The sequence below is a fragment of the Lontra canadensis genome, unplaced genomic scaffold (genome assembly GCF_010015895.1).
Source record: "Lontra canadensis isolate GAN:19392208 unplaced genomic scaffold, GSC_riverotter_1.0 scaffold10, whole genome shotgun sequence".
Lineage (NCBI taxonomy): Eukaryota > Metazoa > Chordata > Mammalia > Carnivora > Mustelidae > Lontra > Lontra canadensis.
In genome coordinates, this window is record NW_022631004.1 from 19,231,961 (window position 1) to 19,256,553 (window position 24,593).

The window sequence follows — 24,593 nt, forward strand, 5'->3', positions numbered from 1 at the left end:
TAAAGTTTAATGACTGAACACATTAGAATACTAAAAATGCTTTATTTCTACAGCGAATATAATGTTAATATTAACTTTTAATGTTTAGTCTCATGTGACAATATCAAATTACACACAGAATATAAACAGATAATAAATAAGTAAAATACAATCAGATAATCTAAATAATAATAAAAAAGGAAAAAAAACCTCCTTTTTTCCTTCCAAATAATGGAATCAATTTTCTTAAGAATTTCTCAGGCCCGTTATTACATTTTTTACGTACAACATTTTTAAAAAGATCATCTGTCTAGTAATGTATATAGTAATTTAAAGTGAATTTCATTTTTCTCTTGATTTAACTTCATCTAAGACCTTTTCTCTCTCTAGAAAAATATATAACTTCCCATCACTTAAAAGAAAACAAAAAACCATACTGTGTATCTTGTAATATTGGATGGCCACCATCTGTGTCTGTATTGCTGGTCTTAAAATGTGTTATGGAATAGAGCACTAAAATACTCAACACACTTTTCGTGGTGAACTTTCTTACCTGTTGCCAAATACAAAAAGAAAATCAGACTCTCACTTTTTCAATGTTAACTAAAAATGTATTACTGCTTTTTGATTAAGCATAAAATTGTATTTTTATTTAATTGTCAATGAGCATTTTAAACTTTTCATTACAACATATTAGTCAGTACAGATGGCAAGATGGTATGCATGAGAGCCTCCTGGGTACAATACGCAAATCCCAGCTGGAATGTTTCCAACAGGATGTAAACCATGGTCCACAAGCCTGTACTTTAAAAAACATATTACTTAGCACACTGCCAACAAATGTCAACACAAAAACATACTGCTGTAATGACTTCACTCTCTAAAAGAAATGTACTGGCACATAAGTTTTTCTTAAAAAAGTAAAACAGAGTAAAGAAGTGTAATCATAGCATAAAAAGTATTTATTCAATATTGAAAAAACTCATATACCAAATGGAATTCAAATTCTTCATAAAAACATTGTAGCATATTAAAATTTATAGAGAATTCTTAAATATACAATATGTACAGTAGCCAAAGTCCTAGAGAAGTTGAGGCAGACAATTCTATAATTAGTGATTTGGACATTTCAGTAACTCTGCGGTTTCTTCAAACCTGCAATACAACAAATAAATCATATTAAGTAAAAAAAAATTCATAATGAGGCATAGGTTTAAGTGGCTGAAATTAGGCTTTTGAACCTAAAATAAATTTTAGTATTTTTCTTATTTAAAGGTATAAACAGTAATTAAGTATATACTATGGCCAGAGGGGAGAAATAGCAACCAAAGTGAATTATGAGTCCTTAATTCTTAGGCCTAAGTTATTTTAATACCTAGCAAATTTCAAAATGATATAGTTCATTAAAGTAGTAGACTTCATAATAATCTTACACAAGTTCATTTCATATTTCCTTTTAATTGCTCTTTAATAACCATTGGTAGTTCCACATTTGTACAAGAAACAAGTATCATTTTTAGTAGTGCTTTACCAATAGCTGTCTGAAAGACTGGCAATACTCTAATAATATTTAAAATGTCTCCAAACCAACCACCGACATATATTAAATATTTTGCTACATTAGTTATCAAAAGTACATAATACCCTTGATTAACTTTCAACCACAAATATCTTTGCACTGCTTAATCCCACAATTAATTCCATTAACAATGTTTTACATCACTTGTTGGAAACCAAAACAGTGACTCATCTCACAAACACGTAACTGTAGGTGGATTTATTACCCACTGGAGTCCTGAAGGGAATCCCACACCTGATTGAGAGACCTTTAAGGTTTGAAACACACATGCACTTTCCATATATACTGTAATCCTATACAATTCCCTATAGAGAAATGAATTTCTGTTGCCCCTTTCTGTTACTTACATTTTTTTCATCCTTTCCATTTTCTGGATTGTTGTTTCCTTTAATTTAAAAAGCAACAAATTTAGGCAATTTCTCAAAATAAACCATCATCAAAGATGGACCATGAACATATAAAACACATTCTAAAACATTGCATTAAGTACTATTTACTTATCATAAAGAATTTTTACGAGAGATTAAGATTTACAGTTTCACTATTTTTTCTTGCCAATGGCATCTGCAACTAAATCTAATGCTTGCTCGTTCGGACCTTAGAAAGGAAACCATCTAAGCAGCTGCCAGTTTTCTTACCTCTGAATTCTCTTTCAAACCACAGTAACTACCAGCTGAGGTTCTGGGAGTTCCATCTGATGACACCGTACTATAGCCAGAGGATAGAGGAATACTTGTTTGCCTCTCCTCTTTTCTTTTTCCAGCTGTGGAGAAATTCATTTTTAGGTTACCTTTTCCTTTCACAGTGGAGTCATATCTAAAAATTTCATGTATATATTGAAGAGAAATAGACATTTTAATATGAAATGACTACTGGTGTAGACCCAGATAAATTTCTATTATTCTTTTAAGATAATGACCTAGACATAGAGAACTAGATGTTCAAAACAGGCCAATAAAAATGACCAAAAGGTACTATTGCCTTTATCACAGCAATCAATTGAATAAATAGGCAAGTTCACAATTTTTAAGTATAAGCTACTGACTCAGCTATATAGTTTTCTTAAAGTGGTGGTAACTATTACTAACACTGACTATACTTTTTGAAAATCAAGAAATATTCTATCCTAAATATGCATGGGGAAAAAAGGGGGGGGTTTACAGGTTTTTTTTTTCCTAAAGAACTGAACAACTTTCCAGTTCCAGTATGCCGATACCATTCACTCAATAAATGATGGTAAAGTTTTCCTACAACTCAATCAATTATAAAACATCATAGATAAGACATGCTGCTATTAAATCTAGCCCTATGTTTTAGTCAAGATACATATGGCTGCAAAATCAAGGTAAAAAAAAAAAAGACACCCATTTAAGGTAGTATACATAGGACAGTTTTATTGTAAGCCTACACAGACAACCTCAATTAGGAAAAAAGTATTACCACCTGAGGACGGAAACAACTAGACTTTTACTTTCATCTCAAAGGGAGAAAGGCTCTTTTGTCTACTTCTATTACTTATTTACTCCATTCCTCTGCTGGCTTATCAACATGAATTTCAACAAAATGGCCACCCCATTCCAGGCTCAACACCTTTTGGATTGGTATTCCCTGGGTTGGGTGTCTACTTTTGATCCAGTTGGGTCAAGATCACATGGTAGATTAGCTACCCCCAGGTCTTTTAGCAGGGGCTGCTGGCAATAGGTAATTTCAAGTAATAACTTGACACTAGGTAGGAACTCTATCTACCACTCCCTAATCTTGGGTTATTTTCTATGAATAGAGAGAAGTCCTTTGAAAGGACACTTCTGAATTAAGCTGTTCAAAAATAGGTGGGTTTTGAGTCCAAGGAAAGGAAATAAAGAGTGGGAAGACAGAGTAGAAGGTGAAGGAATGGCTCTGTCTGCTGTTTTCTGGGGCCTAGCCTTGGAGGTATCTATCTAGCCTTCAAGGGTGTACCTCATGATGGGAGAAACCTGGTATTAGGCAGGCTAGGGGGCTATTCAGAGAGCCATATACAGCATTCCAGAGATTACAGGGGCATATACTGCACACCAGCCACATGTGATAGCCAGATCAGCTAAGTGTGTATTACTTTCTGTGACGATTTTTCCTATTGCGTTCCTGAGCCTCTAGTACAGTCTTCCTTGTACAAATGTAATGGTTTCTTAGCTGTGCTATGGGAGATTTGAGAAAAGACTGGTAACTAAGCTCAGGCTAGAAAGCAAAGGGGAGAGTAATGGCCCTGAAGGGGAGTTTCCGAGTCGCCACTAATAGACCTCTGTGAAGAAAGCAGATCTCTAAGATCTAGATTTTTTAGCCAACTCTCTCCATATGACCATTAAGCTTTCACTGCCAACTTTGGAGAATTATGACCTGACTGCATTAAGAGAACTAGTTAGGTCCTTTGCCATTTAACTATACAGGTATCTCCCACTTTGTCAGTTTTTGAATTATGCACTTTACTTTTAACAAAAGACCCACATTAGTATCTATTTGCTAACCAAAAGAAATCAACGAGGATGTTGACTTTTATGAATAAAGGTGAAAAATGAAAATAGTGTTCAGCATTTGTTTTGCAGCGAGTCATTACAGAGGCCTCATACCCTGAGCAGCGAGAGTGGCCCGGCCAAGAGGCTTCCTTGGGAGCTACACTCAGCGGCTTTCCGGGGAACTACACTCAGCGGCTCAGCACCAGGCCTCCACAGCTCTGAACTGCTCCTGCGAGCAACTGTGCTTTATCACAATTTAACTGTGCTTCTGTTAGCAAGATGTGTCCGTAGGTATCAGAAAAGTCTAAGAGAAGTCATTTTTGGGGTCTGGGAATGGTTAAAGAAGTTTTTATATAAATTAGTGGTAACTGTTTCTTTGCTTTATGCCATTTAGGCTTATGAAAGGTTTCACAGTAATGCTCTTCTGATAGCAGGGAAACCTATAATTTATAAACTAGTACTTCCCAATCAGGGAAAAATTTACGTCCAACTGATTTCTGGATATTTTGTCTTAAGTATATCATACACAATTTAATATTTTCAAAAGTGAACTCGTTATTTTTTCCCAAGCCTTCTCTTTCTCTATTTTATTAAGTATTTATTAATAATTTAATAAATTATATTAAATCATATTATTTAATATTAATCATTAATTCAATAAATTGTATTATAAATTATTAATTGATATTTATTTTATTATTAATAATCCTCTATTTTATTAAAGTAACAATTAGTTACTTTGATAGTTACTTGTATAACCAGTCATACAAGTCAAACATAAGTGATCAGTCTTGACTTTTTCCCCCTCCTTCACCACTTCTACTTCTATCAGCAATCAAGGCCTATCAATTCTAACAGCTAAATAAATTACTTCCTCTTTATTCTATCATAGCCTTGGTAGACACCCCCATTATTCTGAAATAAAGATAACTGAAAGACCCTTCAAATTACTCTCCTTCCCAGTGTTACTTTCCTGTAATGAATCACTATTCTGTTTTAAGATGACTTCCCTGAAACAAATCTGATCATTATCAGCTTTGTTAAAAATCTACACATAAACATTATTTTGTCTTTCTACTCTTCTGCTTCAGTTTCCTTCATATACCCACATGTACCCTTCCTTCTAGTCATACTGGAACCACACTCTTGTGATATCATAACTTTATTTTCTTGGGAGGAAAAAGGCACAAAAAAAACCCCAAAGCAAAAACAGAAAGAGCCTCAATGTCATGGCCTATCTAGTAATTAACAACTAGATCACTGCATCCCCTCCTAAACATAAAAAATTTCACAGAAAATGAACATCATCCGAGGTCACTTCATTACCGTCATGAAACAAAATAAGACTGCTGTCACGTATGAATATAGACAAGGACAGAATATAAGTAAATACACAAATCACCAGCTATAGTGATCTCCCAACTAACATGAGTGCTTCTTTTCCACTGAAAATTTCAGCTCTTTTTTTTCATTCTTATTATCAGTCATCAAACCGTTCCTGCTTCCTGAAAGCACCCAAACTAGAAGAACCCTTGCTTGTTTAAACTGTCTCCAAAATCACCCCACATAAGCCCAATCAATAATAAAAACCTCTTCTCACTGATTTTTACCAAGACAGAGAGATGCCTACAGCCATGGACACACTATTTCTGATAAAAGGGAAACAAATCAGGAATTTCACAAAACCATTCCCAACTTAATACTAAAATCAGCTTGGTGAACTATTGCTTTCAACTCCTGAGATCAAACTCTGCTTCCATGTAGCATATATATGCAAGGTGCAAAGTATAAGAATTTACATATAAGTTTGACTATTTTAATTGATCACATTTGGATTATAAGCTTTGAGACCAGACATTTACCTTGTTCGTAATCCATAACTCATTTCAGATGTGGCCTGTCTGCCCATCAGTAAATTCTTACCCCTAACACCTGGTCCAGTACCCTTAGCCCATCAGTCTAAGTCATAGCACAGCGGCTTAAACTTGTATATATTTTAACTAAATGGGCTAAAGCTATGTTCTGTAATAACATTAATAAAATTATAACTATGAAAATGCAAAAGCAAAGTCGGAAAAGGCAAGGTTTTTTTTTTTTTTTTTTTTTTTTTTTTTAAGATTTTATTTGTTTGTCAGAGATCACAAGCAGGAGGAGCAGCAGGTAGAGGGAGAAGCAGGTTCCTTCCTCGCTGAGCAAGGAACCCCATGCAGGATTTGATCCCAGCAACCTGGGATAACAACCTGAGCTGAAGGCAGCCGCTTAACCAACTAAGTCACCATCCCAGGAAAAGGCAAGGTTTTGCAAATAGTAGGCATTCAGGATTCTTTCACTATATAAAAAATTGAGCTCTATTATATACAGATATTGGAGATAGAAATACGGGCCTATTTTCTGCCTGCTAGACAGAATACAAGGTAAGATCTTGATTTCAAGGACCTCACAGTTAAGCTTTGGAATTTTTTGAATAAATCAATGACAAATGCAGAGAGGAAACATTTTACCAAATCTGAAATGTGTAGTCTAATAAATTTAGTGCCCAAACCACTATGTCATATAAGATATGTAAGCTGGCTTTTTTTAGCAATGCTTGGCTTCAGTAGTCTGTAAGTTCAATACTGTTTTTGTTCTAGGGGTGCCACAGTTTCTAAAAAATAAGGCTTGGGAATATAAAAATTATCAAACACCTATATAAATCATCCTCCTGAAAACTTCTTGCCATACCACCAATACCACTGCCATAACATTAGAACTTACCGGGACTCAGAATATCCATGTCGTTACTAGATTCGTAGTCTTCATTCATTTCACTGAAGTCTATATATTCATTATTCTAGAATAATACAGATTAGTATTTAGAATAAAATGGAAAGAAAAATGTACTCATTTTATATTCTTACTGTTAAGCATAAATATAAAGATGACATGATGAATGTTTAAACATTTTTAACTGAACCAGAAATTGAAATCCTAAGTAAATAAAAAAACAAATTTCTTAGATTTGATAAGACCATGGCAAATTTGGTTAACTGTTTCTATGAAATTTATAATTTGATCAGAGCAAATGAATAAAAACAGGAAGTCATGATTTTAATTCTTCCTGTCCATTTTTTCGTTTCTCCATAAAAATAGGCCATTTAGGCTACTAAAGAATACAATCTCAAGCTTCTCATAAAAATCAAACATTAGGGTGCCTGGGTGGTTCACTGGGTTAAGGCTCTGCCTTCGGCTCAGGTCCTGATCTTGGGGTCCTGGGATCAAGTCCCACATTGGGCTCTCTGCTCGGCGGAGAGCCTGCTTCCCCCCTCTCTCTCTGCCTCCCTCTCTGCCTACTTTGTAATTTCTCTCTCTGTGTGTCAAATAAATAAATAAAATCTTTAAAAAGAAAATCAAACATTATCTTACCTTATTTTAAATGCTTAGAGCTGTTCAAGTATTAACAGCTCTGAAAGCGGAAGCTAGAGAGTTTTGCTAGGTTATCTTAGTTGATAAAGAGAAAAACAATAACCACAACAGCAACAAAATAGGCTGTATCCAAACAAAACCTCATTTCAACTATGTATCCACTACCTTAATATTATCATAATTAGCTTTTCTAAAAGAATACACACTTTACAATGAATGAAAACTTAATTGTATCTGAGATCCTAGAAATGTTAAGGAAAGAAAATACCTTTTTAGACAGAAGCATTTCTGTTTCAAGAAGAGTGATACGACTTAGAAGATTAGTCCACATTTTTTCATTTACCATCACTTTTCCTTTCATTTTTTCTTCCAAAGAGTCTAATCTACTCTCTACCAAAGTCAGTTTCTGAAGCTTTTCTTGGCATTCAACAAGCATAGTCTGTAGTACAGTAATCTCAGGATTGATTTGAACATCCTAAAACGAATACAGAGGTTAAAAATTATACTACACCAACTAAAATTCCCTTAAAATTCAATGTATCCCATTTTTCAGTGTACTGTGTTATTTCAGTAGTTACAACAGGCAGTATAGTGTGAGAATTGAGTGCGATCTGGAGAGATAGAATGCTCAGACACTGAAACTACCTCATCTGAGGTGTATGACCTTGGGGTCTCAATTTCCTTATATACGTTAAAACAAACAAACAAACAAAAAAACAACCCAGTACCTACTTTACGTGGTTCCTGAGAGGATTAAATTAATTTGCATGAAGCTCTTAGAACAACACCTGGTGGTATGAGAAAACTGTCACAAACTTTTTTGTAAAAGCCCCTAGCACAAAGCTTAGAGGGAGTGACAAAGAAATGACAGTGCATTGAGACTGTTCAGTTTGCTACAAAAAGGAATTAAGCTTCATGACCCTGTGTTAATTTTTATAAGGGACAACTGTATACTGTGATGTAGAGAAGTTATAAGAAAGAGAAGAAAGAAAAGTTTAAGCAGGAGAAATACAGATTAGACACTATAATAGAGTCTGTGACAATAAAGTAATAGGAAAGGTATTCTCAGAGTGAGAGAGGGACGGTGAGGGCCCAAAAAGGAAAATGAAATGGCATGAGTATACTAGTTTTTCATTCATTAATGACGGGCATAGATAAACAACAGAACCCTCACTGTACAAAATAGTATATTACAGTCTCTCACCAGTGTAAATTCCCTGAAGCAGTAAATTCTTACCCGTAACACCTGGTCCAGGACCCTAAACATAAGCAGCAAATAGTATCTGTTGATCCTATACAGTACACTTATTTATTCTTAAATAATGGTAAAAGGTGTTATATTATGATTCGTGACTCAAAAGGTTAGAGGCATTCCAAAGTTTAGATGCTGAAGTAATCATGTACATCAAAGCAAGAAATCCTTGCATCTGTTAAAGAAGACCAAAATTCTTACTTGTTGTTCAGACTTGATTTCAGGGAACTTTACTTCAGGAATCTTTGTTTCAGTAGTCTTTAAGTTACACACATCAAATGTTTCACTAACATCTGTTACAGTACTTATCGTATCTTCAGGAATGTTAACACCATCTTCATTATACAGGTGACGGATCACCACAGCTTTTTTCTGCATAAAGGAAAATACATCAGAGCTGCTTCAATGGTTTCCTCATAAAATTATTTTAAACATAGACACAATAACTTTTCAGAAGAAATATCTTTCTTCCCTTTAAGATTTACCAAAGTTTAAGTAACATATTAAGGTATATATCAAACACTATTGATTAAACTGTTATTACTATTACTAATATTTTGTATGATGAAATTGTAGTCCTGATTTTTAAAGCATTCTCATGGACCAGAAAAACTGAAATACCTATTCAATGATGTCTGGGATTTGACTCATTGTTTCAGATTTGGGGGGAAAGATGCTAGAAAAGTGGTTACAATAAAGATGAAACAAGATTAAGGACGGGCTGGGACCCCTCGGTAGTTCAGTTAGTTAAGAGTCTGCCTTTTGGGGTGCCTGGGTGGCTCAGTGGGTTAAAACCTCTGCCTTCGGCTCGGGTCATGATCCTAGGGTCCTGGGATTGAGCACCACATCGGGCTCTCTGCTTAGCAGGAAGCTTGCTTCCTCCTCTTTCTCTCTGCCTGCCTCTCTGCATACTTGTGATCTCTGTCTGTCAAATAAATAAATAAAATCTTTAAAAAAAAAAAATAGAGTCTGCCTTCAGCTCGGGTCATGATCCCAGGGTCCTGGGATCAAGTCTCACATCAGGTTCCTTGCTCAGCAGGGAGCCTATTTCCCCCTCTGCCTGCCACTCCCCCTGCTTGTGCTCTCTCTCTCTCTCTAACAAATAAATAAATAAAATCTTTAAAAAATAAAAAAAAAAAAGATTAAGGAGGGGTTGATAAACTTCTAATAGTGGGAATGGGTAATTTTTAAAAGATTATTTATTCATTTATTTGACAGAGAGAGAGAAAGAGAGCAAGCAGGGGGAGCAGCAAGCAGAGAGAGAAAGAGAAGCAGGCTTTCTGCTAAGCAGGAAGCCCGATGTGGGGCTCAATCCCAGGACTTGGGATCATCACCCAAGCCCAAGGCAGATGCTTAACCAACTGACCCACCTAGGCTCCCTGGGAATGAGTACTTTTATGAATGTTTGGAACATTCCATAATAGGTTGCCACATAATTTACATATAAATAATCAAGAACTGGCTCCATGAAGGAGACCACTGCAATTTTTTTTCTAATAAACAAGCCAGAAAATATTAGACCTTCATCTAATAATTCAAACTTAATAATGACAAAGAGAAAGTCCTAAGAGTAAGGCATGAGGTCAAACTATGCACTCACACAAGCCTTTTCTGCCTACTTCCTCTACTACAGACACACTGCATATGCACTATAAAGATGTCATATAATGTACGATAGAATTCACAAATCATATTCTACAGAGAAGATACTGGGAAAAGAAACCATTTGCTTTAGTATTGACTCAATCTCTACCCATAAAGTAGTGACTCTAACTTTTCTAAGTTGGAAAGATTATTTATTTCCAACTTTTCTAAGTTGGAATACTTTTAAAATTTACTCAAATTTCTGTTAATTAAAGATCTGGTGGCACTGATTAAATTTTGATTAATAGGGAAAGCTGGGTGGCTCAGTTGGTTAAGCGGCTGCCTTTGGCTCAGGTCATGATCCCAGGGTGCTGGGATCGAGCCCTGCATCAGGTTCCCTGCTTGTCAGGAAGCCTGCTTCTCCCTCTGCCTCTGCCTGCCACTCTGCCTGTTTGTGCACCCTCTCTCTCTCTCTGACAAATAAATAGATAATCTTTTTAAATAAATAAATTTTTATTAATGACAAAGAATACTTTGTTCTAAGAAAACGAAAACAAACTTAATGCCTTTAAGTTTTGCACCTTATTGGGGCAATTTAGATCATTACTCAGCCCCAAAACTGAAATAGCAGATTGAAAAATATATTTAGTTTTATCAGCTCATATTTAGTAAGTGCTTACAGTGCCTGTGCTAAGGACAGGAAGGTTATAAAAAAAGCTGTATAATAAAATTCCTGTTCATATAAATTCTAGTTGGGGAGGGACACTATATATAAACCATTTAGAAATTAGAAAATAAAATATAAAACTAACAAGAGTTAGATAAGTTAGAGATTCAAGTTTACAAGAAGTATGGGCACTTATTCAGAAACAATGTGTCTCTTAATTCCTTTTCTTATTGCTCTTTTACATGTTGCAAAATGGTTATATTTAAAAAAGTAATTAAGAACATTTCTCCCCCAGTAAAATGTCATTTTTTAATAGATTCTACTTTTAATAGATTCTATTAATACAACTCATGCAGTTTTGACTAGGGAGAAATAATTCTCTAGATTTTATCTCAATCAGAAACTATTCATATCTTTTACCTAATTATACCTTGATTATTTGATAATTCTATCCTTCAATTTCAGAAATGGTTTGCCCAAAGAGAAAGACAGCTGAAAATATACTAATTGTTATAAAGTAATATTTTGGCCTCAATGTCTCTTGGAGATAGAAAAGCTATCTCTAAAGGCATTAGACTCATTCATCCGCTAGTGCTCGAAGGCGACAAGGGTAGGTTATTTATTAACAAAAAAAAAAAAATGTTCAAAAACCTAACCCAAAACCAGATTATATGTGTAGGGACTATCAATCACTGGATAATATACACTCCTGGTATCAAAATATGAACATATGCAAATGAATCATCATAACCTATCACTATAAGTAATGGTATGCTCTTCAAACATTCCCATGTTTTCAAAAAACTAGATACATAATTAAGAGTACAGGTCAAGACCACGTAACATAACCTTCCCAAATCACTGTTATTCTACCTGGGCAATGAGACAGAAGTAAGCATTAGAAACATAAAGAGAAACATTCGTCAATTTTACATGTCTAACCTCTTATAATGTGAGGACTGTCCTCTGGATAATATGGTATACATTGTTAAAAATCTTTTACTATCTGATTATTTTTTAAAGATTTTATTTACCTGTTTGACAGAGAGAGAGATCACAAGTAGGCAGAGAGGCAGGCAGAGAGAGAGAGGGAGAACCAGGCCCCCACTGAGCAAAGAGCCCAATGAGGGGCTTGATCCCAGGACCCTGAGATCATGACCTGAGCTGAAGGCAAAGCTTAACCCACTGAGCCACCCAGGTGCCCCTGACTAAAATGTTTTACTAGCTACCAGTCAGAAAAGTGAAACTTGTACACTGATTAATTAGGTAGATAATTCTTAGCACTAACACATTTTCTTTCTATTTTTCTACCTTTCCTGAAGTCATAAACCGGCCAGTGATGTCAATGCCAACAGGTTCTGTAGATGTCTTCTCAGTGCTTGAAGAAGGTTCTGACTTAACAGAACTGACTTTCTTTCTCTGTTGTGAGGGAATCTTAAAAAAAATAAAATATTAAGACTTATTTTATATGAAAGCTGACATATATTTAAATTATATTATTTAAATGTTCATATATGAATACAACTGCCAAATGATAAGAAACTAATGAGACATACATGTCTTTTGAAAACTAAGATGTGAAGAAAATGTGTTGTCAGAACAGTTAGCTTAGGACTAGTAGCTCAAAGTCACAAATGTGTAAAAACAAGTGACCAGTATTTAAAGCAAACATTCAGGTGTACGGTTATCCAGTAATTGTACATCTGTGTTAGTTTGCTATCTAGGATACTGACTTCATACATTAAAATACTGGGCTACTTGGAGTAAGTTAAAATCAATTAACAAAATTACCTTCTCAAGACTACTCAATTCCTTGTGCTTTTTCATCACGCAATTCAAAATATCACAAATAATTTGAATTTTCCATTCTGCAAATCCACACTGGAGAAACTGCTTTTTTGTCAAGATTGGTTTATAATTAAATTGATCACGAAGAAGCTGTAAAGAGGGAATAGACCAAAATCCAAAAATCATAAATGGCCACCCAGTCAGGAATGTAATAACATCTTTGAGAGGAAAAGAAGGACCAAGCCATTAGATTAAGGGTATTAAAGAGATTCATAGGGGTGATATGAGTCATAGGAGGAGATAGGTATTCACATAGGAATCAGCAGAGAATAGATGACTATCTAGGAAGATGAAAAAATATAGTAAATGATCAACAAGTTCAAATAGCCTCATTGGTACTAGAAAAACTCCTTAACTTACTAGATAATAAAGAATAATACCATGCCAGATGTCACAAAAATCATAATTTAATTCCTCCACAACATGGTCAGTAGGTCTCTGTGTTTCAATGTCTCATTTGTAAAGCAAAAGAAATAGAGTAGATCAGCATTTTTCAAAGCCTACATTGTAGAACCCTAGGATTTCTTAGAAGTGCCTCTTAGGTTTCCATGGAAGCTTGTTGGGGTTAGAGGCAAAGACAGGGAAGACTAAAAAGAGACTCTACACATAAAAGGTACCATTTCATCAAATGCAATTGGTTATTTAAAAAATATTAGATTTGATAAACGGGTTTTATTAACAGAAGTGAGAAAACCAGTGCTTGAGTAAAAATTAATGATAATCTGGAGGTATTTTTTACTCGTGAGATTAAGTTCAGTGTACATACAGTATAGATATAGATACTGGACTAGATATAAGACATGGTTCCAGACATCAATGAACATAAAATCTCAAAGTTATAGTTTCCTCTTACTAATTACAGTAGTCATAATTCTATAAACTACAAATTTTACTCAATAAAGTCACATTTCTAAATTCTGCCAATATGCCAAATATTACTAAAATTCTGATATAAAAAGAACAAACGGTAACCAATGACAAATTTTTACCAAGTGCCACTTATTAGATTATAAAACATAATGGGAACTTAAATTATCTTGATTATAATAGGGACTGCGTCTAAATGAGAAATACATATCAAAATACTGTTAAACAGATGTGGTTCACATTTAATTAAGGGGTTATAAAACATTACTCTTAAAAAAATCATTCAATGACTTCTGAAAGAATTATTTCATAAACTCAAAAATACCTTATAGACGGTATCTATAAAGCGCAAGTCATTCTTCGCTATGAGCTCTATATTGGATTCCATCAGAAGTTCTGCTACATAAGGTGAATATGAGGTAAGGGAATAGCTGATGATGGGCAAAGATGCTGCTGTATCTCCCTTTACCAAACTGTTCAGGAGAAAAGGGAAAGACTTAATGAGCATAATACCACAAACTCAGATAAGAAAGGAAATATAAAATATGGTGTCAATAATTTGTAAATTAACACTACAGCCAAATAATTAGGAGATACACAAAACGCTTTAGATTCCATCTCCTACTCTAACTCACTATAGCCAAGTTACTATGAAATAAGTTCATTTAATTAAGCAGTTAGCTGTTTAGTAATAGTATAGTCTATTTACCACAGTATTTTGAGTTTCCAAAGCTTAGTCTTACTTGATCAGTCCATTTTCTCTAATTAAACAAGTAAACCACTTGAATATACTTGCAAACACTTGTTACATTACCTCATTTGCTCTTTATGATAAACCTGCAAGGGTAAAATATTATGAATTCTACGTTACAGAGGGGAAACAGGCTGGAAAAGGCATCTACTGCAACTGGGCTGATTAGTTTGCAATCCTCCACTTGTATCAAGCTCAGCAGAAATCTGTGCCTTGGTAGAGTATGCTAATTTCTCCAGCCTAGAACGGTATCCCATTCTTCTTGGCCTGTTAGTCCCTCTTATGAACTATTTGGCAGATCTCAAGCCTCCCAGAGAGCCACCCTCAATTTTCTGATCCACACTGATCTCTCACAGAATGAGTCCCAGGGCATTCAGTCTCTGATGCCTTAGGCTCTGTCTTGTACTCTTTTCTACTTGTCTACATATGGACCTTATTTTCTCAATGGGAAGTATCTTCACTGATTCTCCCACAACAAAGCAAGGAGGTATTTCTTCAATTAGCCAGTTATATGTGTCCGACGGAAGTAAAAATGCACTTACAGAAAACATTCGTTTTCCACAAAATTCAAGACATACATAAATTTCCCCATCCTCACCTGAAACTTTTTTAAAAGGCAGAGAACAAGTATACAATGATAAAATAACATTTTATTTTTCAAGACAAATATAATTGTTTCTTTTACATTTATACATATGATAATACTCTACCCAATGAGAAAACTATTCTAGCAACCTTGTGTATTAGCTCAAAACAGGAAATGAAAATAATACTTTTGAACAGCAAAATCTGTCCATTTTATGCACATTATGACTATAAGGCAGCTGGGGTCTACATTTAATACCACTTGTTTTAATTCAAAAATCTTGATTATATAGTTTCTAGGGTATTTGATTAGAAATAGTAATAAACAGTTATAAACTAGCAGACTAACAGGAGATGCTGAGAAAAAGGTTAAAAATGAGTAAGAAATATAAGAATCAAAACACGTGTGGTGGAGTGTGTTGTGGGTGAGGGGGGCACCCTGAATAAGCAGCTGCAAGTAATGTGACTTATTTCAAAAGACCCTGCAGAGTACTATGTTGTGAAACAGTCTAAAAATTATTATTCTTAATGATATTCCTGAGTCAGCTAAAAAATCAAATATTAAATTCCAAACTCAAAAGATAGTGGAATAATTGGTACATTTTCCAAGTATTCCTATCCAGAATGTATCTTAAAATGATGCTTCAAGTAGGAAGAAGAAAATGTGGCTATTCAAACTGGTTAAATCCCAGCGAGACAACAACATAGCATGTCCCTGTGTTAAGGAAGCAGGATCTGATTGGTACATGCTGTGGAGCAACTTCTGATTCTCACACAGAAGGCCTGGAATCCGTCTTTAGAGCTCAACTTTCTCCCATGGTCCTCATTATCCTTTCATTTTGCCATCTCTTGGGGTTAGCTCTCCCTATGGTCCATCCACATGTATATGTAAAGCACATCCCTAGAACATCCACGCTTACATGTAAAGCACATTATTCTAAGATTCTCTTTTTTTACTGTTTTAACCAATTTTACTCTACTACTTGAACATATAGCTAATCTGGACTTGTCCCTTGACACTTATTCATTGAATGTCTAGTTAGCTCTAAAGGCACAATTCTAGATGTGGGGATACTGTGATGAACAAAACAAAGTCCCAGTCTTCAGCTTATATTCTAGTGGGGAATACTTTATTTGACAGAGAGAGACACAGCAAGAGAGGGAACACAAGCAGGGAGATTGGGAGAGGGAGAAGAAGGCTTCCTGCTGAGCAGGGAGCCGGACGGACATACCCCAGGACCCTGGGATCATGATCTGAGCCAAAGGCAGATGCTTAACGAGTGAGCCACCCAGGCGCCCCATAGTGGGGAAAACTTTTAATCAGTAATCCCAAGTAAGAAGAGAAAAGAAATATGAAGGGGTAGATGATGAGAGTACCATATTTAGATAAGCATGAATATAGAAGAAATGCAAGTTGCTACATACTACAAAAGCAAGTAAGTCATATTTGGAAAGTGAAAACTATAGCGAAAGGTTCAAGTGGGGTCTATTAAATGAGTTAGCTTAATAACAATCTTAGCATGTGGTGTAAATTGTCATAAGAAACCCGTCAACTAGAATCTTCCGAATCAAAAATACCATCTAACTGAATGTGAGAGGATAGCAAATTATATAATTAATGAGAGCCATTTTACTTTAATGAGTTTAAAAGTTGTATAGAAACCATACCTTGTACCACTGTATTTCGTGGTTCTACTTCTAAAAGGTGTTTTAAACCTCTTGAGTTAGAATTTTTCACTCATACTTAGCAAAAAACTCCTGTAATTCCCTGCCTTCTAAAACATTTAATCATTTCAAGGAAAATTTTTAAACAACCCAGTAAAACCTGTCTCTACTTAGATAGACCCTTAATGTCCAATCTTAATTCAAATCATTATCAAAAAGAACACAAATAAGTTTGATATATAGCTCACCCAACACAATCCACCTCTTGAGGATAATTTAGTGAACGAAGAACTTGTTCTAGGTTCCGTAAGCTTCTTTTTAAGTCACCTGTTGCCATTATTTAACATTACATTTGGCTCCAGCTTTTGAAATAATCTAATATTTCACCTAAAAATAAAAATCCATAAAACACTTCTTAAGTCTATTTCTTTTTTTTTAATTTAATTTTATTTTTTTTATTTTTTATAAACATATAATGTATTTTTATCCCAAGGGGTACAGGTCATGGTTAAGTCTATTTCTGAATCTTTTATATTTTGTTCACATCTCTTACACTTACCATACTTATCTTAGCTATTTCTCCACTAACTTATCTTCCCTACTGGTCCAGTGCTATCATCTATCTACAGTATATTCCCAAATATAAGATAATGCATTTTCCCCAAATACTTTTTCCCTACAAAAAAATAAGTTTGCCTTATGTTCATATTCTTACAATGTGTCTCATGATACTCTCCCTAATAGTTTATTTTTAACAAAGTACCATTTGGGGAGAGAAATCAACCTGAAATAATCTCCATCAATGGCTATCTTAGATGCTTATAATGGTTACATAATAAAATCAGTAAAAAATGAAGACAAAGAAATTTATTACAGATTTAGTCATTATTCCCAGGGCTTTGATCTCATATAGTTGCCAATAAGATGTTTTGTTTAAAAAATAAAAATAGATTAGTCAAAAAAAAATTAGGATTCGCCTTGTAAAATATGGCAGATTAAATGCATGTTATCTTTATTTCTTTTGTTTAAACATCACTAAAATGAAAGTAAATGATTAAAACCCATATACACTCAACAGGGCAAAATGAATTAGAGGGGATTCCACATGACAGAAAGTATCAACAAAGTTTTGGAAGATGGAAAGCAGATGATTAAGTGAAAACCAACCTAGCAAAGCAGAGACAGGCTAATTTTATCTGCCCATTTAAGAGGAAACAAACAGCCGCAAGATAAGTCCAGAAATGAAGGGCCTCTAATGCTTAGGAAAGGCTAAGGGGTAAGGCCAAGGGGGTTGAAATAAGGATGATTATTTCAAAGTCCATGTAGGAGCTGCTAAACCCTAGATTTTTATTTTCTCTCCCCCCACATCCCCTCCCACATATTTTGTTCAGCTAAGCAACTATCTCTCTGCTTCCCCAGGTTTACCTATGAGTTTTTAGGTAATATCAGAGCATTATCAAATGTTTAAAAAATAAGTTGTATATCATTAAAATGTAAAACTTCTTTTCTAAAAAGACATGTCAAGAGAATGAAAAAATAGTTCACAGACTGGGAAAGAATATTTACAAAAATACATATTGAATAAAAGACTTGTTCCCAAAATATACAAATAACTCTTACAAGAGCAAGGAAAAAAAAAAAAAAAACCCAGCCAATTAAGAAATAGGCAAATATCTGAACATTCATCTCACCAAAGAAGACATACATATAGCAATAATCATACAAGATCCTCAGTCTTACATATCATTAGGTAATTGCAAATTTAAAAAAAAAGAGAGAGACCTATTATAATGGCTAGAATCCAAAAAACTGATGATACCAAATGCATATGGGATATGGAACAACAGAAACTCTCACTTATTGCTGGAAGAAATGTAAATGGCACAGTCATTTTGGAGGGCAGTTTAGCAGATACAAAGCTAAATAGTCTTACCAATACAATCAGCAATCAGGTAAACAAGGTATCAACCAAATCAAACTTAAAAAGTATGCACCCTACATCCTGCACACGAATGTTTATAGCAGCTCTATTCATAATCGCCAAAAAGTGAAAGCAACCAAAATGTCCTCCAATTGGTGAATGGATGCAAAGAATCGTGGTACATCCATACAACAGGATATTAAGTCAGCAATGAGGAAATGAGCAGCGACAAAATGACATGGATGGACCTTACTGCATCTTCCTAAGTGAAAGAAACCAGTCTGAAAAGGCTACATACTGTACGATCTTAATTATATGACATTCTGGAAAAGACAAAACTGTAGTGAAAGTGAAAACAATAGAGATCAGTGGTTAAACAAGGACGCAGAGGGAAGGAGAAGAGAGGGCTGAATAAGTCAGCCTAGGGAAATTTTTGAGGGTAGTGAAAGTATTCTGTATGATACTGCAGTGGTAGATTCACAACAGTATGCATTTGTCAAAACCTATAAAACAGGATAGCACAAAGAGAATCCTAACGTATGCAACCTTTAAAACACCATTTAAAAACTGGGAAACAACCTCATAGAAGGGGATGCATGGAAAAGATGTTAACTAAGTAACTTTGGAAATGAGTGCAAGGCTAAAGACAAAACCACTTGCATATAAACACTGTATGCTGGTTTATAAACTACATGTAAGTTTAGAAAGTTGTTTCCCATGTACTTATGCATTAAGTCTGATACATCTGTGCATGAGTTACTACAATTCCAGTAACACACACTGGGAACTGAAAAATTAAGTAAACAAGGCAGAACAGAAGTCACGTTTCTTATTGCTAGAGTAGGAATTTATAGATCAGTAAACAGAGGAGACTAGAATGAGCCATGCCTGCCTAATGCATTAGAGTTAGAAAATTCCAGTATGAACTCATGTTCAGCTTAATGTAGATACAAAGTTACATACTGAAGTATTTCTCCATAAGTGTATATAGACAGCTAGTATATATACGTATTGCCTTCCTCTGCCAGCTGAAAGTGATTAAAAGCAACAACACCCCAGCAGTAAAGATCACACACTTCACATTCAAATCTTAGTGTGTATAATGTTAGTGTGTATAATGTTCTCCAATAAAAGGAACAAGGACTCTCTGTAGAAATGGTTAATTCTAAGGCTGGGACAGAACATATACAAGATGAGTCTAAAGTATTACATAGTTCCAGAAAGTGAGAATGTATACACAAAATAAACCAATCCCCATGTGATGGGGATATGTCAACAGGACACAGGAGACAAATGAAACAGTTCCCAATGGTCAAAAGTAAAACTATCTGAAGGACAAAATTAATTGAATACTATTGGACTATAATCCAAAATATAAGCAAAACAAAAAATGAATTACTATAATGTCAGTGCATTAACAAGTAAAGGAGAAAGTGTTATCCTACCAATACATTTCATAAAATTCAACATTCGCTCATAATATAATTCTTAGGACATTAGAAAAGAAGGAATTGTGTGCATTTGATAAAGGATATCTACCAAAAAAAACCAAAAACAAAAACAAACAAAAACCTACTGCAAACATCATGCTTTATGGCGAATAAAGGAAACCTTCTTCCCGAGACTGGGAATGAATTTTGTTCCCTCTCATCATTTCTCTTTAACCTGGTACTAGAGGTCACAGACAGTACAAAAATGCAAGAAGAAGAAATAAAAGGAATAAATGCTAAAAAGGAAGAAATAATATTGTCCTTATTCACAGATGACATTAACTGTGAATAAAATAAATAATAAAAGAGTCCAAAAGAAATAAGTGAATTTAGCAAGACTGCTGGATAGAAGGCCAATACATAAAAACTAGTTGTACTTCTCTGTATCCCCCAAGTAATTGTATAATTTTAAAAACAGATTTTCTATGTATAAATCAAGTAGCCTCAAAAGTATCACAAACATGTGAATAAATCTAGAAAAGATGTTTAAGACCTCAAAACAAAAAACCCTAACTTTATTGAGATGAATTAAAGAAGCAATAAATAGAAAAAGTATACAACGTCTTTAAGGATTGGAAGACTCAAAAAATTGATCCAGAGATTCAATGAATTTCCCCCTTCAAAAAAACTCTCAAGGGTTTTTTTTTTTTAATGGAAATTGACAAGCTGATTTGAAAATGTATCCAGAAATGCAAAAGATAAAGGATAACTATCAATCTTGATAAAATTCAAAATTGGAGGACTTAACCACTGGATATCAAGACTCATTATAAAGTTACATTTGGAATTAGTGAAAATGTACAAATAAAACAATGGAACAGAAAAGTCCAGAAAAAGACAATGCTTATAGTGACACTAGATTTATAACAAAGTTGATGCTGAGTAGCCCTGGAGAAAAGATGGTCTTTTCCAATAAATGGTACTGTGTCAACTTAATACCCAGATAGAATAAATAAATCTTGACCCCTTGATGTAAATGGTACCTCACATCTTTTACCAAATTAATTCCAGGTTTGTTGAAGATCTAAACATAAAATGTAAGACAACCAGGTTTGCTGGAGATCATAGAGGAGAATATCTTTGATCTTTAGGTAGAGAAAGATTTCTTATCTTATAACTATTAAGATGAACCACATTAAAATTAGCAACTCTGTTCATCAAAAGACACCTTCAAGAGAGTGGAAAGATAAACCACTGAGAGAAAATGTTGCGATAGAGCTATAAAACCAATAAAAGAAATTCATATCTAGAATATGTAAAGAATTCCCTTCAAAGCAATAAGAAAAGGAAAGACAATAGAAAACGGGAAAGAGACCTGAACAAGAACTTCACAAGAGTAAACATGTGAAAAGATACGCAATCTTATTTATCATTAGGGAATTCCAAACTAAATCCAAAATGTGAAACTATAGAACATATGAAACTCATATAATGCTCTGGAAGGGTAAATTAGCATAATTACTTTAGAAAACTTTATGGTGCTATCTACTAAAGCTGACATATAAAGGGCCTATGAAATAGGAATACAACTCCAGAGAACATATGTATGAAACAGTATGGTATGTATATATGCACCAAAAGACAGAAACATTATTTGAGATTTTAAATAAAATAGTTTTTTAAATTCCAAAGAAAACACCATGGGATTATATTTTTAAATGACTCATTGCATGGTGTAGGGCTTTCATTAGATTCTCGAAGACTATTCTCAAAAGAGGTTCATATAATAAATAAATATTGACAGGTAATTAAATGGTTAAGAATCTGCTAGAAAGAGCTAAAAGGCTTCTAAACTCTAAGTTTAGTCAATCAGTAAGGCAGTGCCCAATAACACACTTAAAAAGATCTATTTGTAACTGTCCATGGACACTCCATAGAAGGAAAATTTATAACAATACCTTGAATAATGAATCCTCTGGGAATGAAGCTCTTTTAAAATGAAGTCATTGACATTAAAAACAAAACAGAACAATTCATAAATTAGGTAGAGTTAGTACAATCTTTTTCCCCAGTCAACATTCTAGCAGTTGCACAGGATACAAAATATTCCCTTACACTTTTTCTCTGTATTTATGTATAACTAGAGGTAATAAGGTCAGCAATTTGCAAATCCCAAATTTAGTAGGCTTTCTATTTTAAGCCCATGGCCACCAAATTCTGCTTCCCCCCCTCTTTAGGAACACAGTATCTTCCTGCTCCAAGACTCCTCTCCTTTAGCAACATAGTAAAGAACAGGTTATTGAGTATAATTTATATGCTCATGCACGGATTCTAGTCAGTATTTTTCAGTTAATCAATTACTACTAAATATTCACATTTTTAGGTAAAGGGAATATCTGCCAAATGGGAGACAACAGGAAAAAAGAAGTGATCCTGAAATCACATTATACAAAACATTAGCCAAGAAGATAAGCCTTATTAAATATCTTTTAAGATGACTAGGGGATAGATGGACATAAGGAAGCAGTAAGAAAGGACTTCCCAAGACCAGCCTTTACTTTCCCGGGAAAGATGAAGTGGGAATTAATCTGGTTGTAACTGCAAAATATATGTATTCTTAGGTACTGCCACTGGCCAATATAGTATTTATTGTATTAAGTTCCAGACCCACCTACCTTAATATGACTCTTCTAGGGGTACCTTTTCCTAAGGCATTCTACAACTTTAATATAAATTGTATCTCCCTCTGTAGACTTTAATTCTTCCAAATATATATTCCATGTTTTTAGTACACGTAATTTTGTTTTACTTAGCACTTTATGGTATCTTTCCCTTCTCTGGAGTCCTGGAACATAGATCAATGTCTCATATTATTTCTACCTCTGATAATGGACTTTCTGACAACAAAGTATGTCCTTGGAACACATCCTCTTCAGTATCAGCAGAATAAATATTTTTGACGGAGAGTAAGATACAAGTACAGGTTGGATCTGTAGGTGAAGGAGGTAAATAATAGAACAGGATAGAAAAAATAAAGGGATTAAAAAGTGAGTATTATACCAAAAATTGACAGCCACTATTCTACCTTTTCATGAGACTTTGCTAAATCTACTATGAAACTGAAAAACACTAAAACCAAGATATTAAGACAATCTACAAGTCATGCACATTTTAGCACAGTACTTTCAGAAATGAAAAAATAACTTACTTTTTAAAAAAGGATTAATGTTTTCCCTTTATAACCCTTATTAAAAGAAATTAAGGGAAAAGAGCCATTACTCTGCTTGTAGCATAGTTTCAACCATTAAGATGGATTCAATATTGCTTCCCAGCATCCTCCAGAGAATTTTCTCTGCAAGTCAGACTGCTCGACTACACTTATTGGGGAGACATAGTGAAAAGGGTATACAATAGCAGTTTATGATTTTTAATCTAGCTCAATCTCATTGTGATTATAAGTCTTAAATGATTCCTCCCAATGGAATGCCATTGAACTCAGAGTGATTTTTTCTTCAGAACAAAGCAAGTACACTGACTTTAATGATTATATAGTCCACGGCTAAGAGTTTGTGACATATCTTACAACACTACATATTATCTAAAAACCGTATATAAAAATCGAGTAGATAGAGGTAAAGTTCAGTTTATGAAATTTTCTCAAAATGTATTAGGGGAAATACTGTTCTAAGAGTTAGGTAGAAAGGTCTAGAAAAGGGAAAACACAGAAAATTGGGCGAAAAACAATGGGGGTATAGGACAAGAATATGGCTCAATAGGACTGCTGTGTTCACCTATAAAACTGCTCAAAATACAAAATATTTGTGGATAATTTTAGAAAGTCTTGTGTACCCATAATTTCGGAATCAAAATACCAAGATGGATTTTCTTCGCAGCGAGGGGGAAAAACTGTAAGTTGTCTAGAAAGCAGAGATATAAGGAAACTCAAAGAAATGCAGGCAAGAAAAACTCACTACTTTCACCTCTTCCTTCTAGTCAATGTTTCGGAGGAGTAGGATCCTTTCCTCAGCTCATAGGTTCCAACTGAAGGAATCGGTCTGTAATTTCCCAACCCTCACCCTAAACTAAGAAAATTAGATACCACGATTCTTCCTATTTCGCTGTTTATCACAACGCTATACCAGTTGGGTTTATAGGCAAGGCATATCTAGGGCTCCCCTCCCTCCATTTGATTTAAAAGAATGAAAAGGCAGACCTGGTCATTTGCTCCCTTCCGTGGTTTCCGTAAGGGCTACAGAGACAGGCTTCTTCCCCTGCTTAACCTGGGGCGCACTCTCGCCAGCTTCCCCAGCAGCCGCCAAGCAAAGAGGACCCCGAAGGCCTCTGGCCCCTCACAGCCGGGAGAGGGGGAGGTAGCATATGCGACCAGAGATAGCCACCGGAGCCCAGCCTCCAACAGCTACTTGCTGCAGCCGGACGCCTGCACCTCCGCGCACCTCTCGAGTCGACCGTTGGTATTTAAACAGTGGGTCGAAGCCCGCCTCGCGCCGCGGGAAGACCTTCAAAGCAGCCGGCTCCTCGGTGCTTCACGATTCCTCGCCGCAGATTCCACACCA

At 34.8% G+C, this 24,593-nt stretch overlaps 1 protein-coding gene across 4 annotated transcripts; it reads right to left on the bottom strand.

The window, feature by feature from the left end:
• Positions 1-925: 925 nt before the first annotated feature.
• Positions 926-24,344, bottom strand: CEP44 (centrosomal protein 44). Of its 4 annotated transcripts, XM_032855760.1 has the most exons (13): positions 24,233-24,344; positions 22,900-23,009; positions 21,978-22,009; positions 16,917-17,055; positions 13,993-14,140; positions 12,744-12,890; positions 12,264-12,386; positions 8,903-9,073; positions 7,718-7,924; positions 6,802-6,877; positions 2,197-2,321; positions 1,906-1,943; positions 926-1,134 (listed from the first exon to the last, which is right to left on the bottom strand). In XM_032855760.1, the coding sequence occupies exons 4-13, from the start codon at positions 17,003-17,005 to the stop codon at positions 1,092-1,094; spliced, it is 1,167 nt and encodes a 388-aa protein (XP_032711651.1). In that variant the 5' UTR covers positions 17,006-17,055; positions 21,978-22,009; positions 22,900-23,009; positions 24,233-24,344; the 3' UTR covers positions 926-1,091. The 4 variants fall into 4 exon arrangements, with proteins under 4 accessions (XP_032711651.1, XP_032711654.1, XP_032711653.1 ...); XM_032855763.1 differs by lacking the exon at positions 1,906-1,943; XM_032855762.1 differs by lacking the exon at positions 22,900-23,009 and having other exon boundaries at positions 24,233-24,281.
• Positions 24,345-24,593: the final 249 nt, after the last annotated feature.

Bases quoted from the DNA above. Each gene is read 5' to 3' on its own strand.
- CEP44 (XM_032855760.1), bottom strand. From the start codon at position 17,005: ATGGCAACAGGTGACTTAAAAAGAAGCTTACGGAACCTAGAACAAGTT. The intron at 12,387-12,743 runs GTAATTTTGTTA...ATTTTTTTTAAG, and splicing joins AATTGAGTAGTCTTGAGAAG to ATTCCCTCACAACAGAGAAA. The intron at 7,925-8,902 runs GTAAGAATTTTG...TATTCGTTTTAG, and splicing joins AAATCAAGTCTGAACAACAA to GATGTTCAAATCAATCCTGA.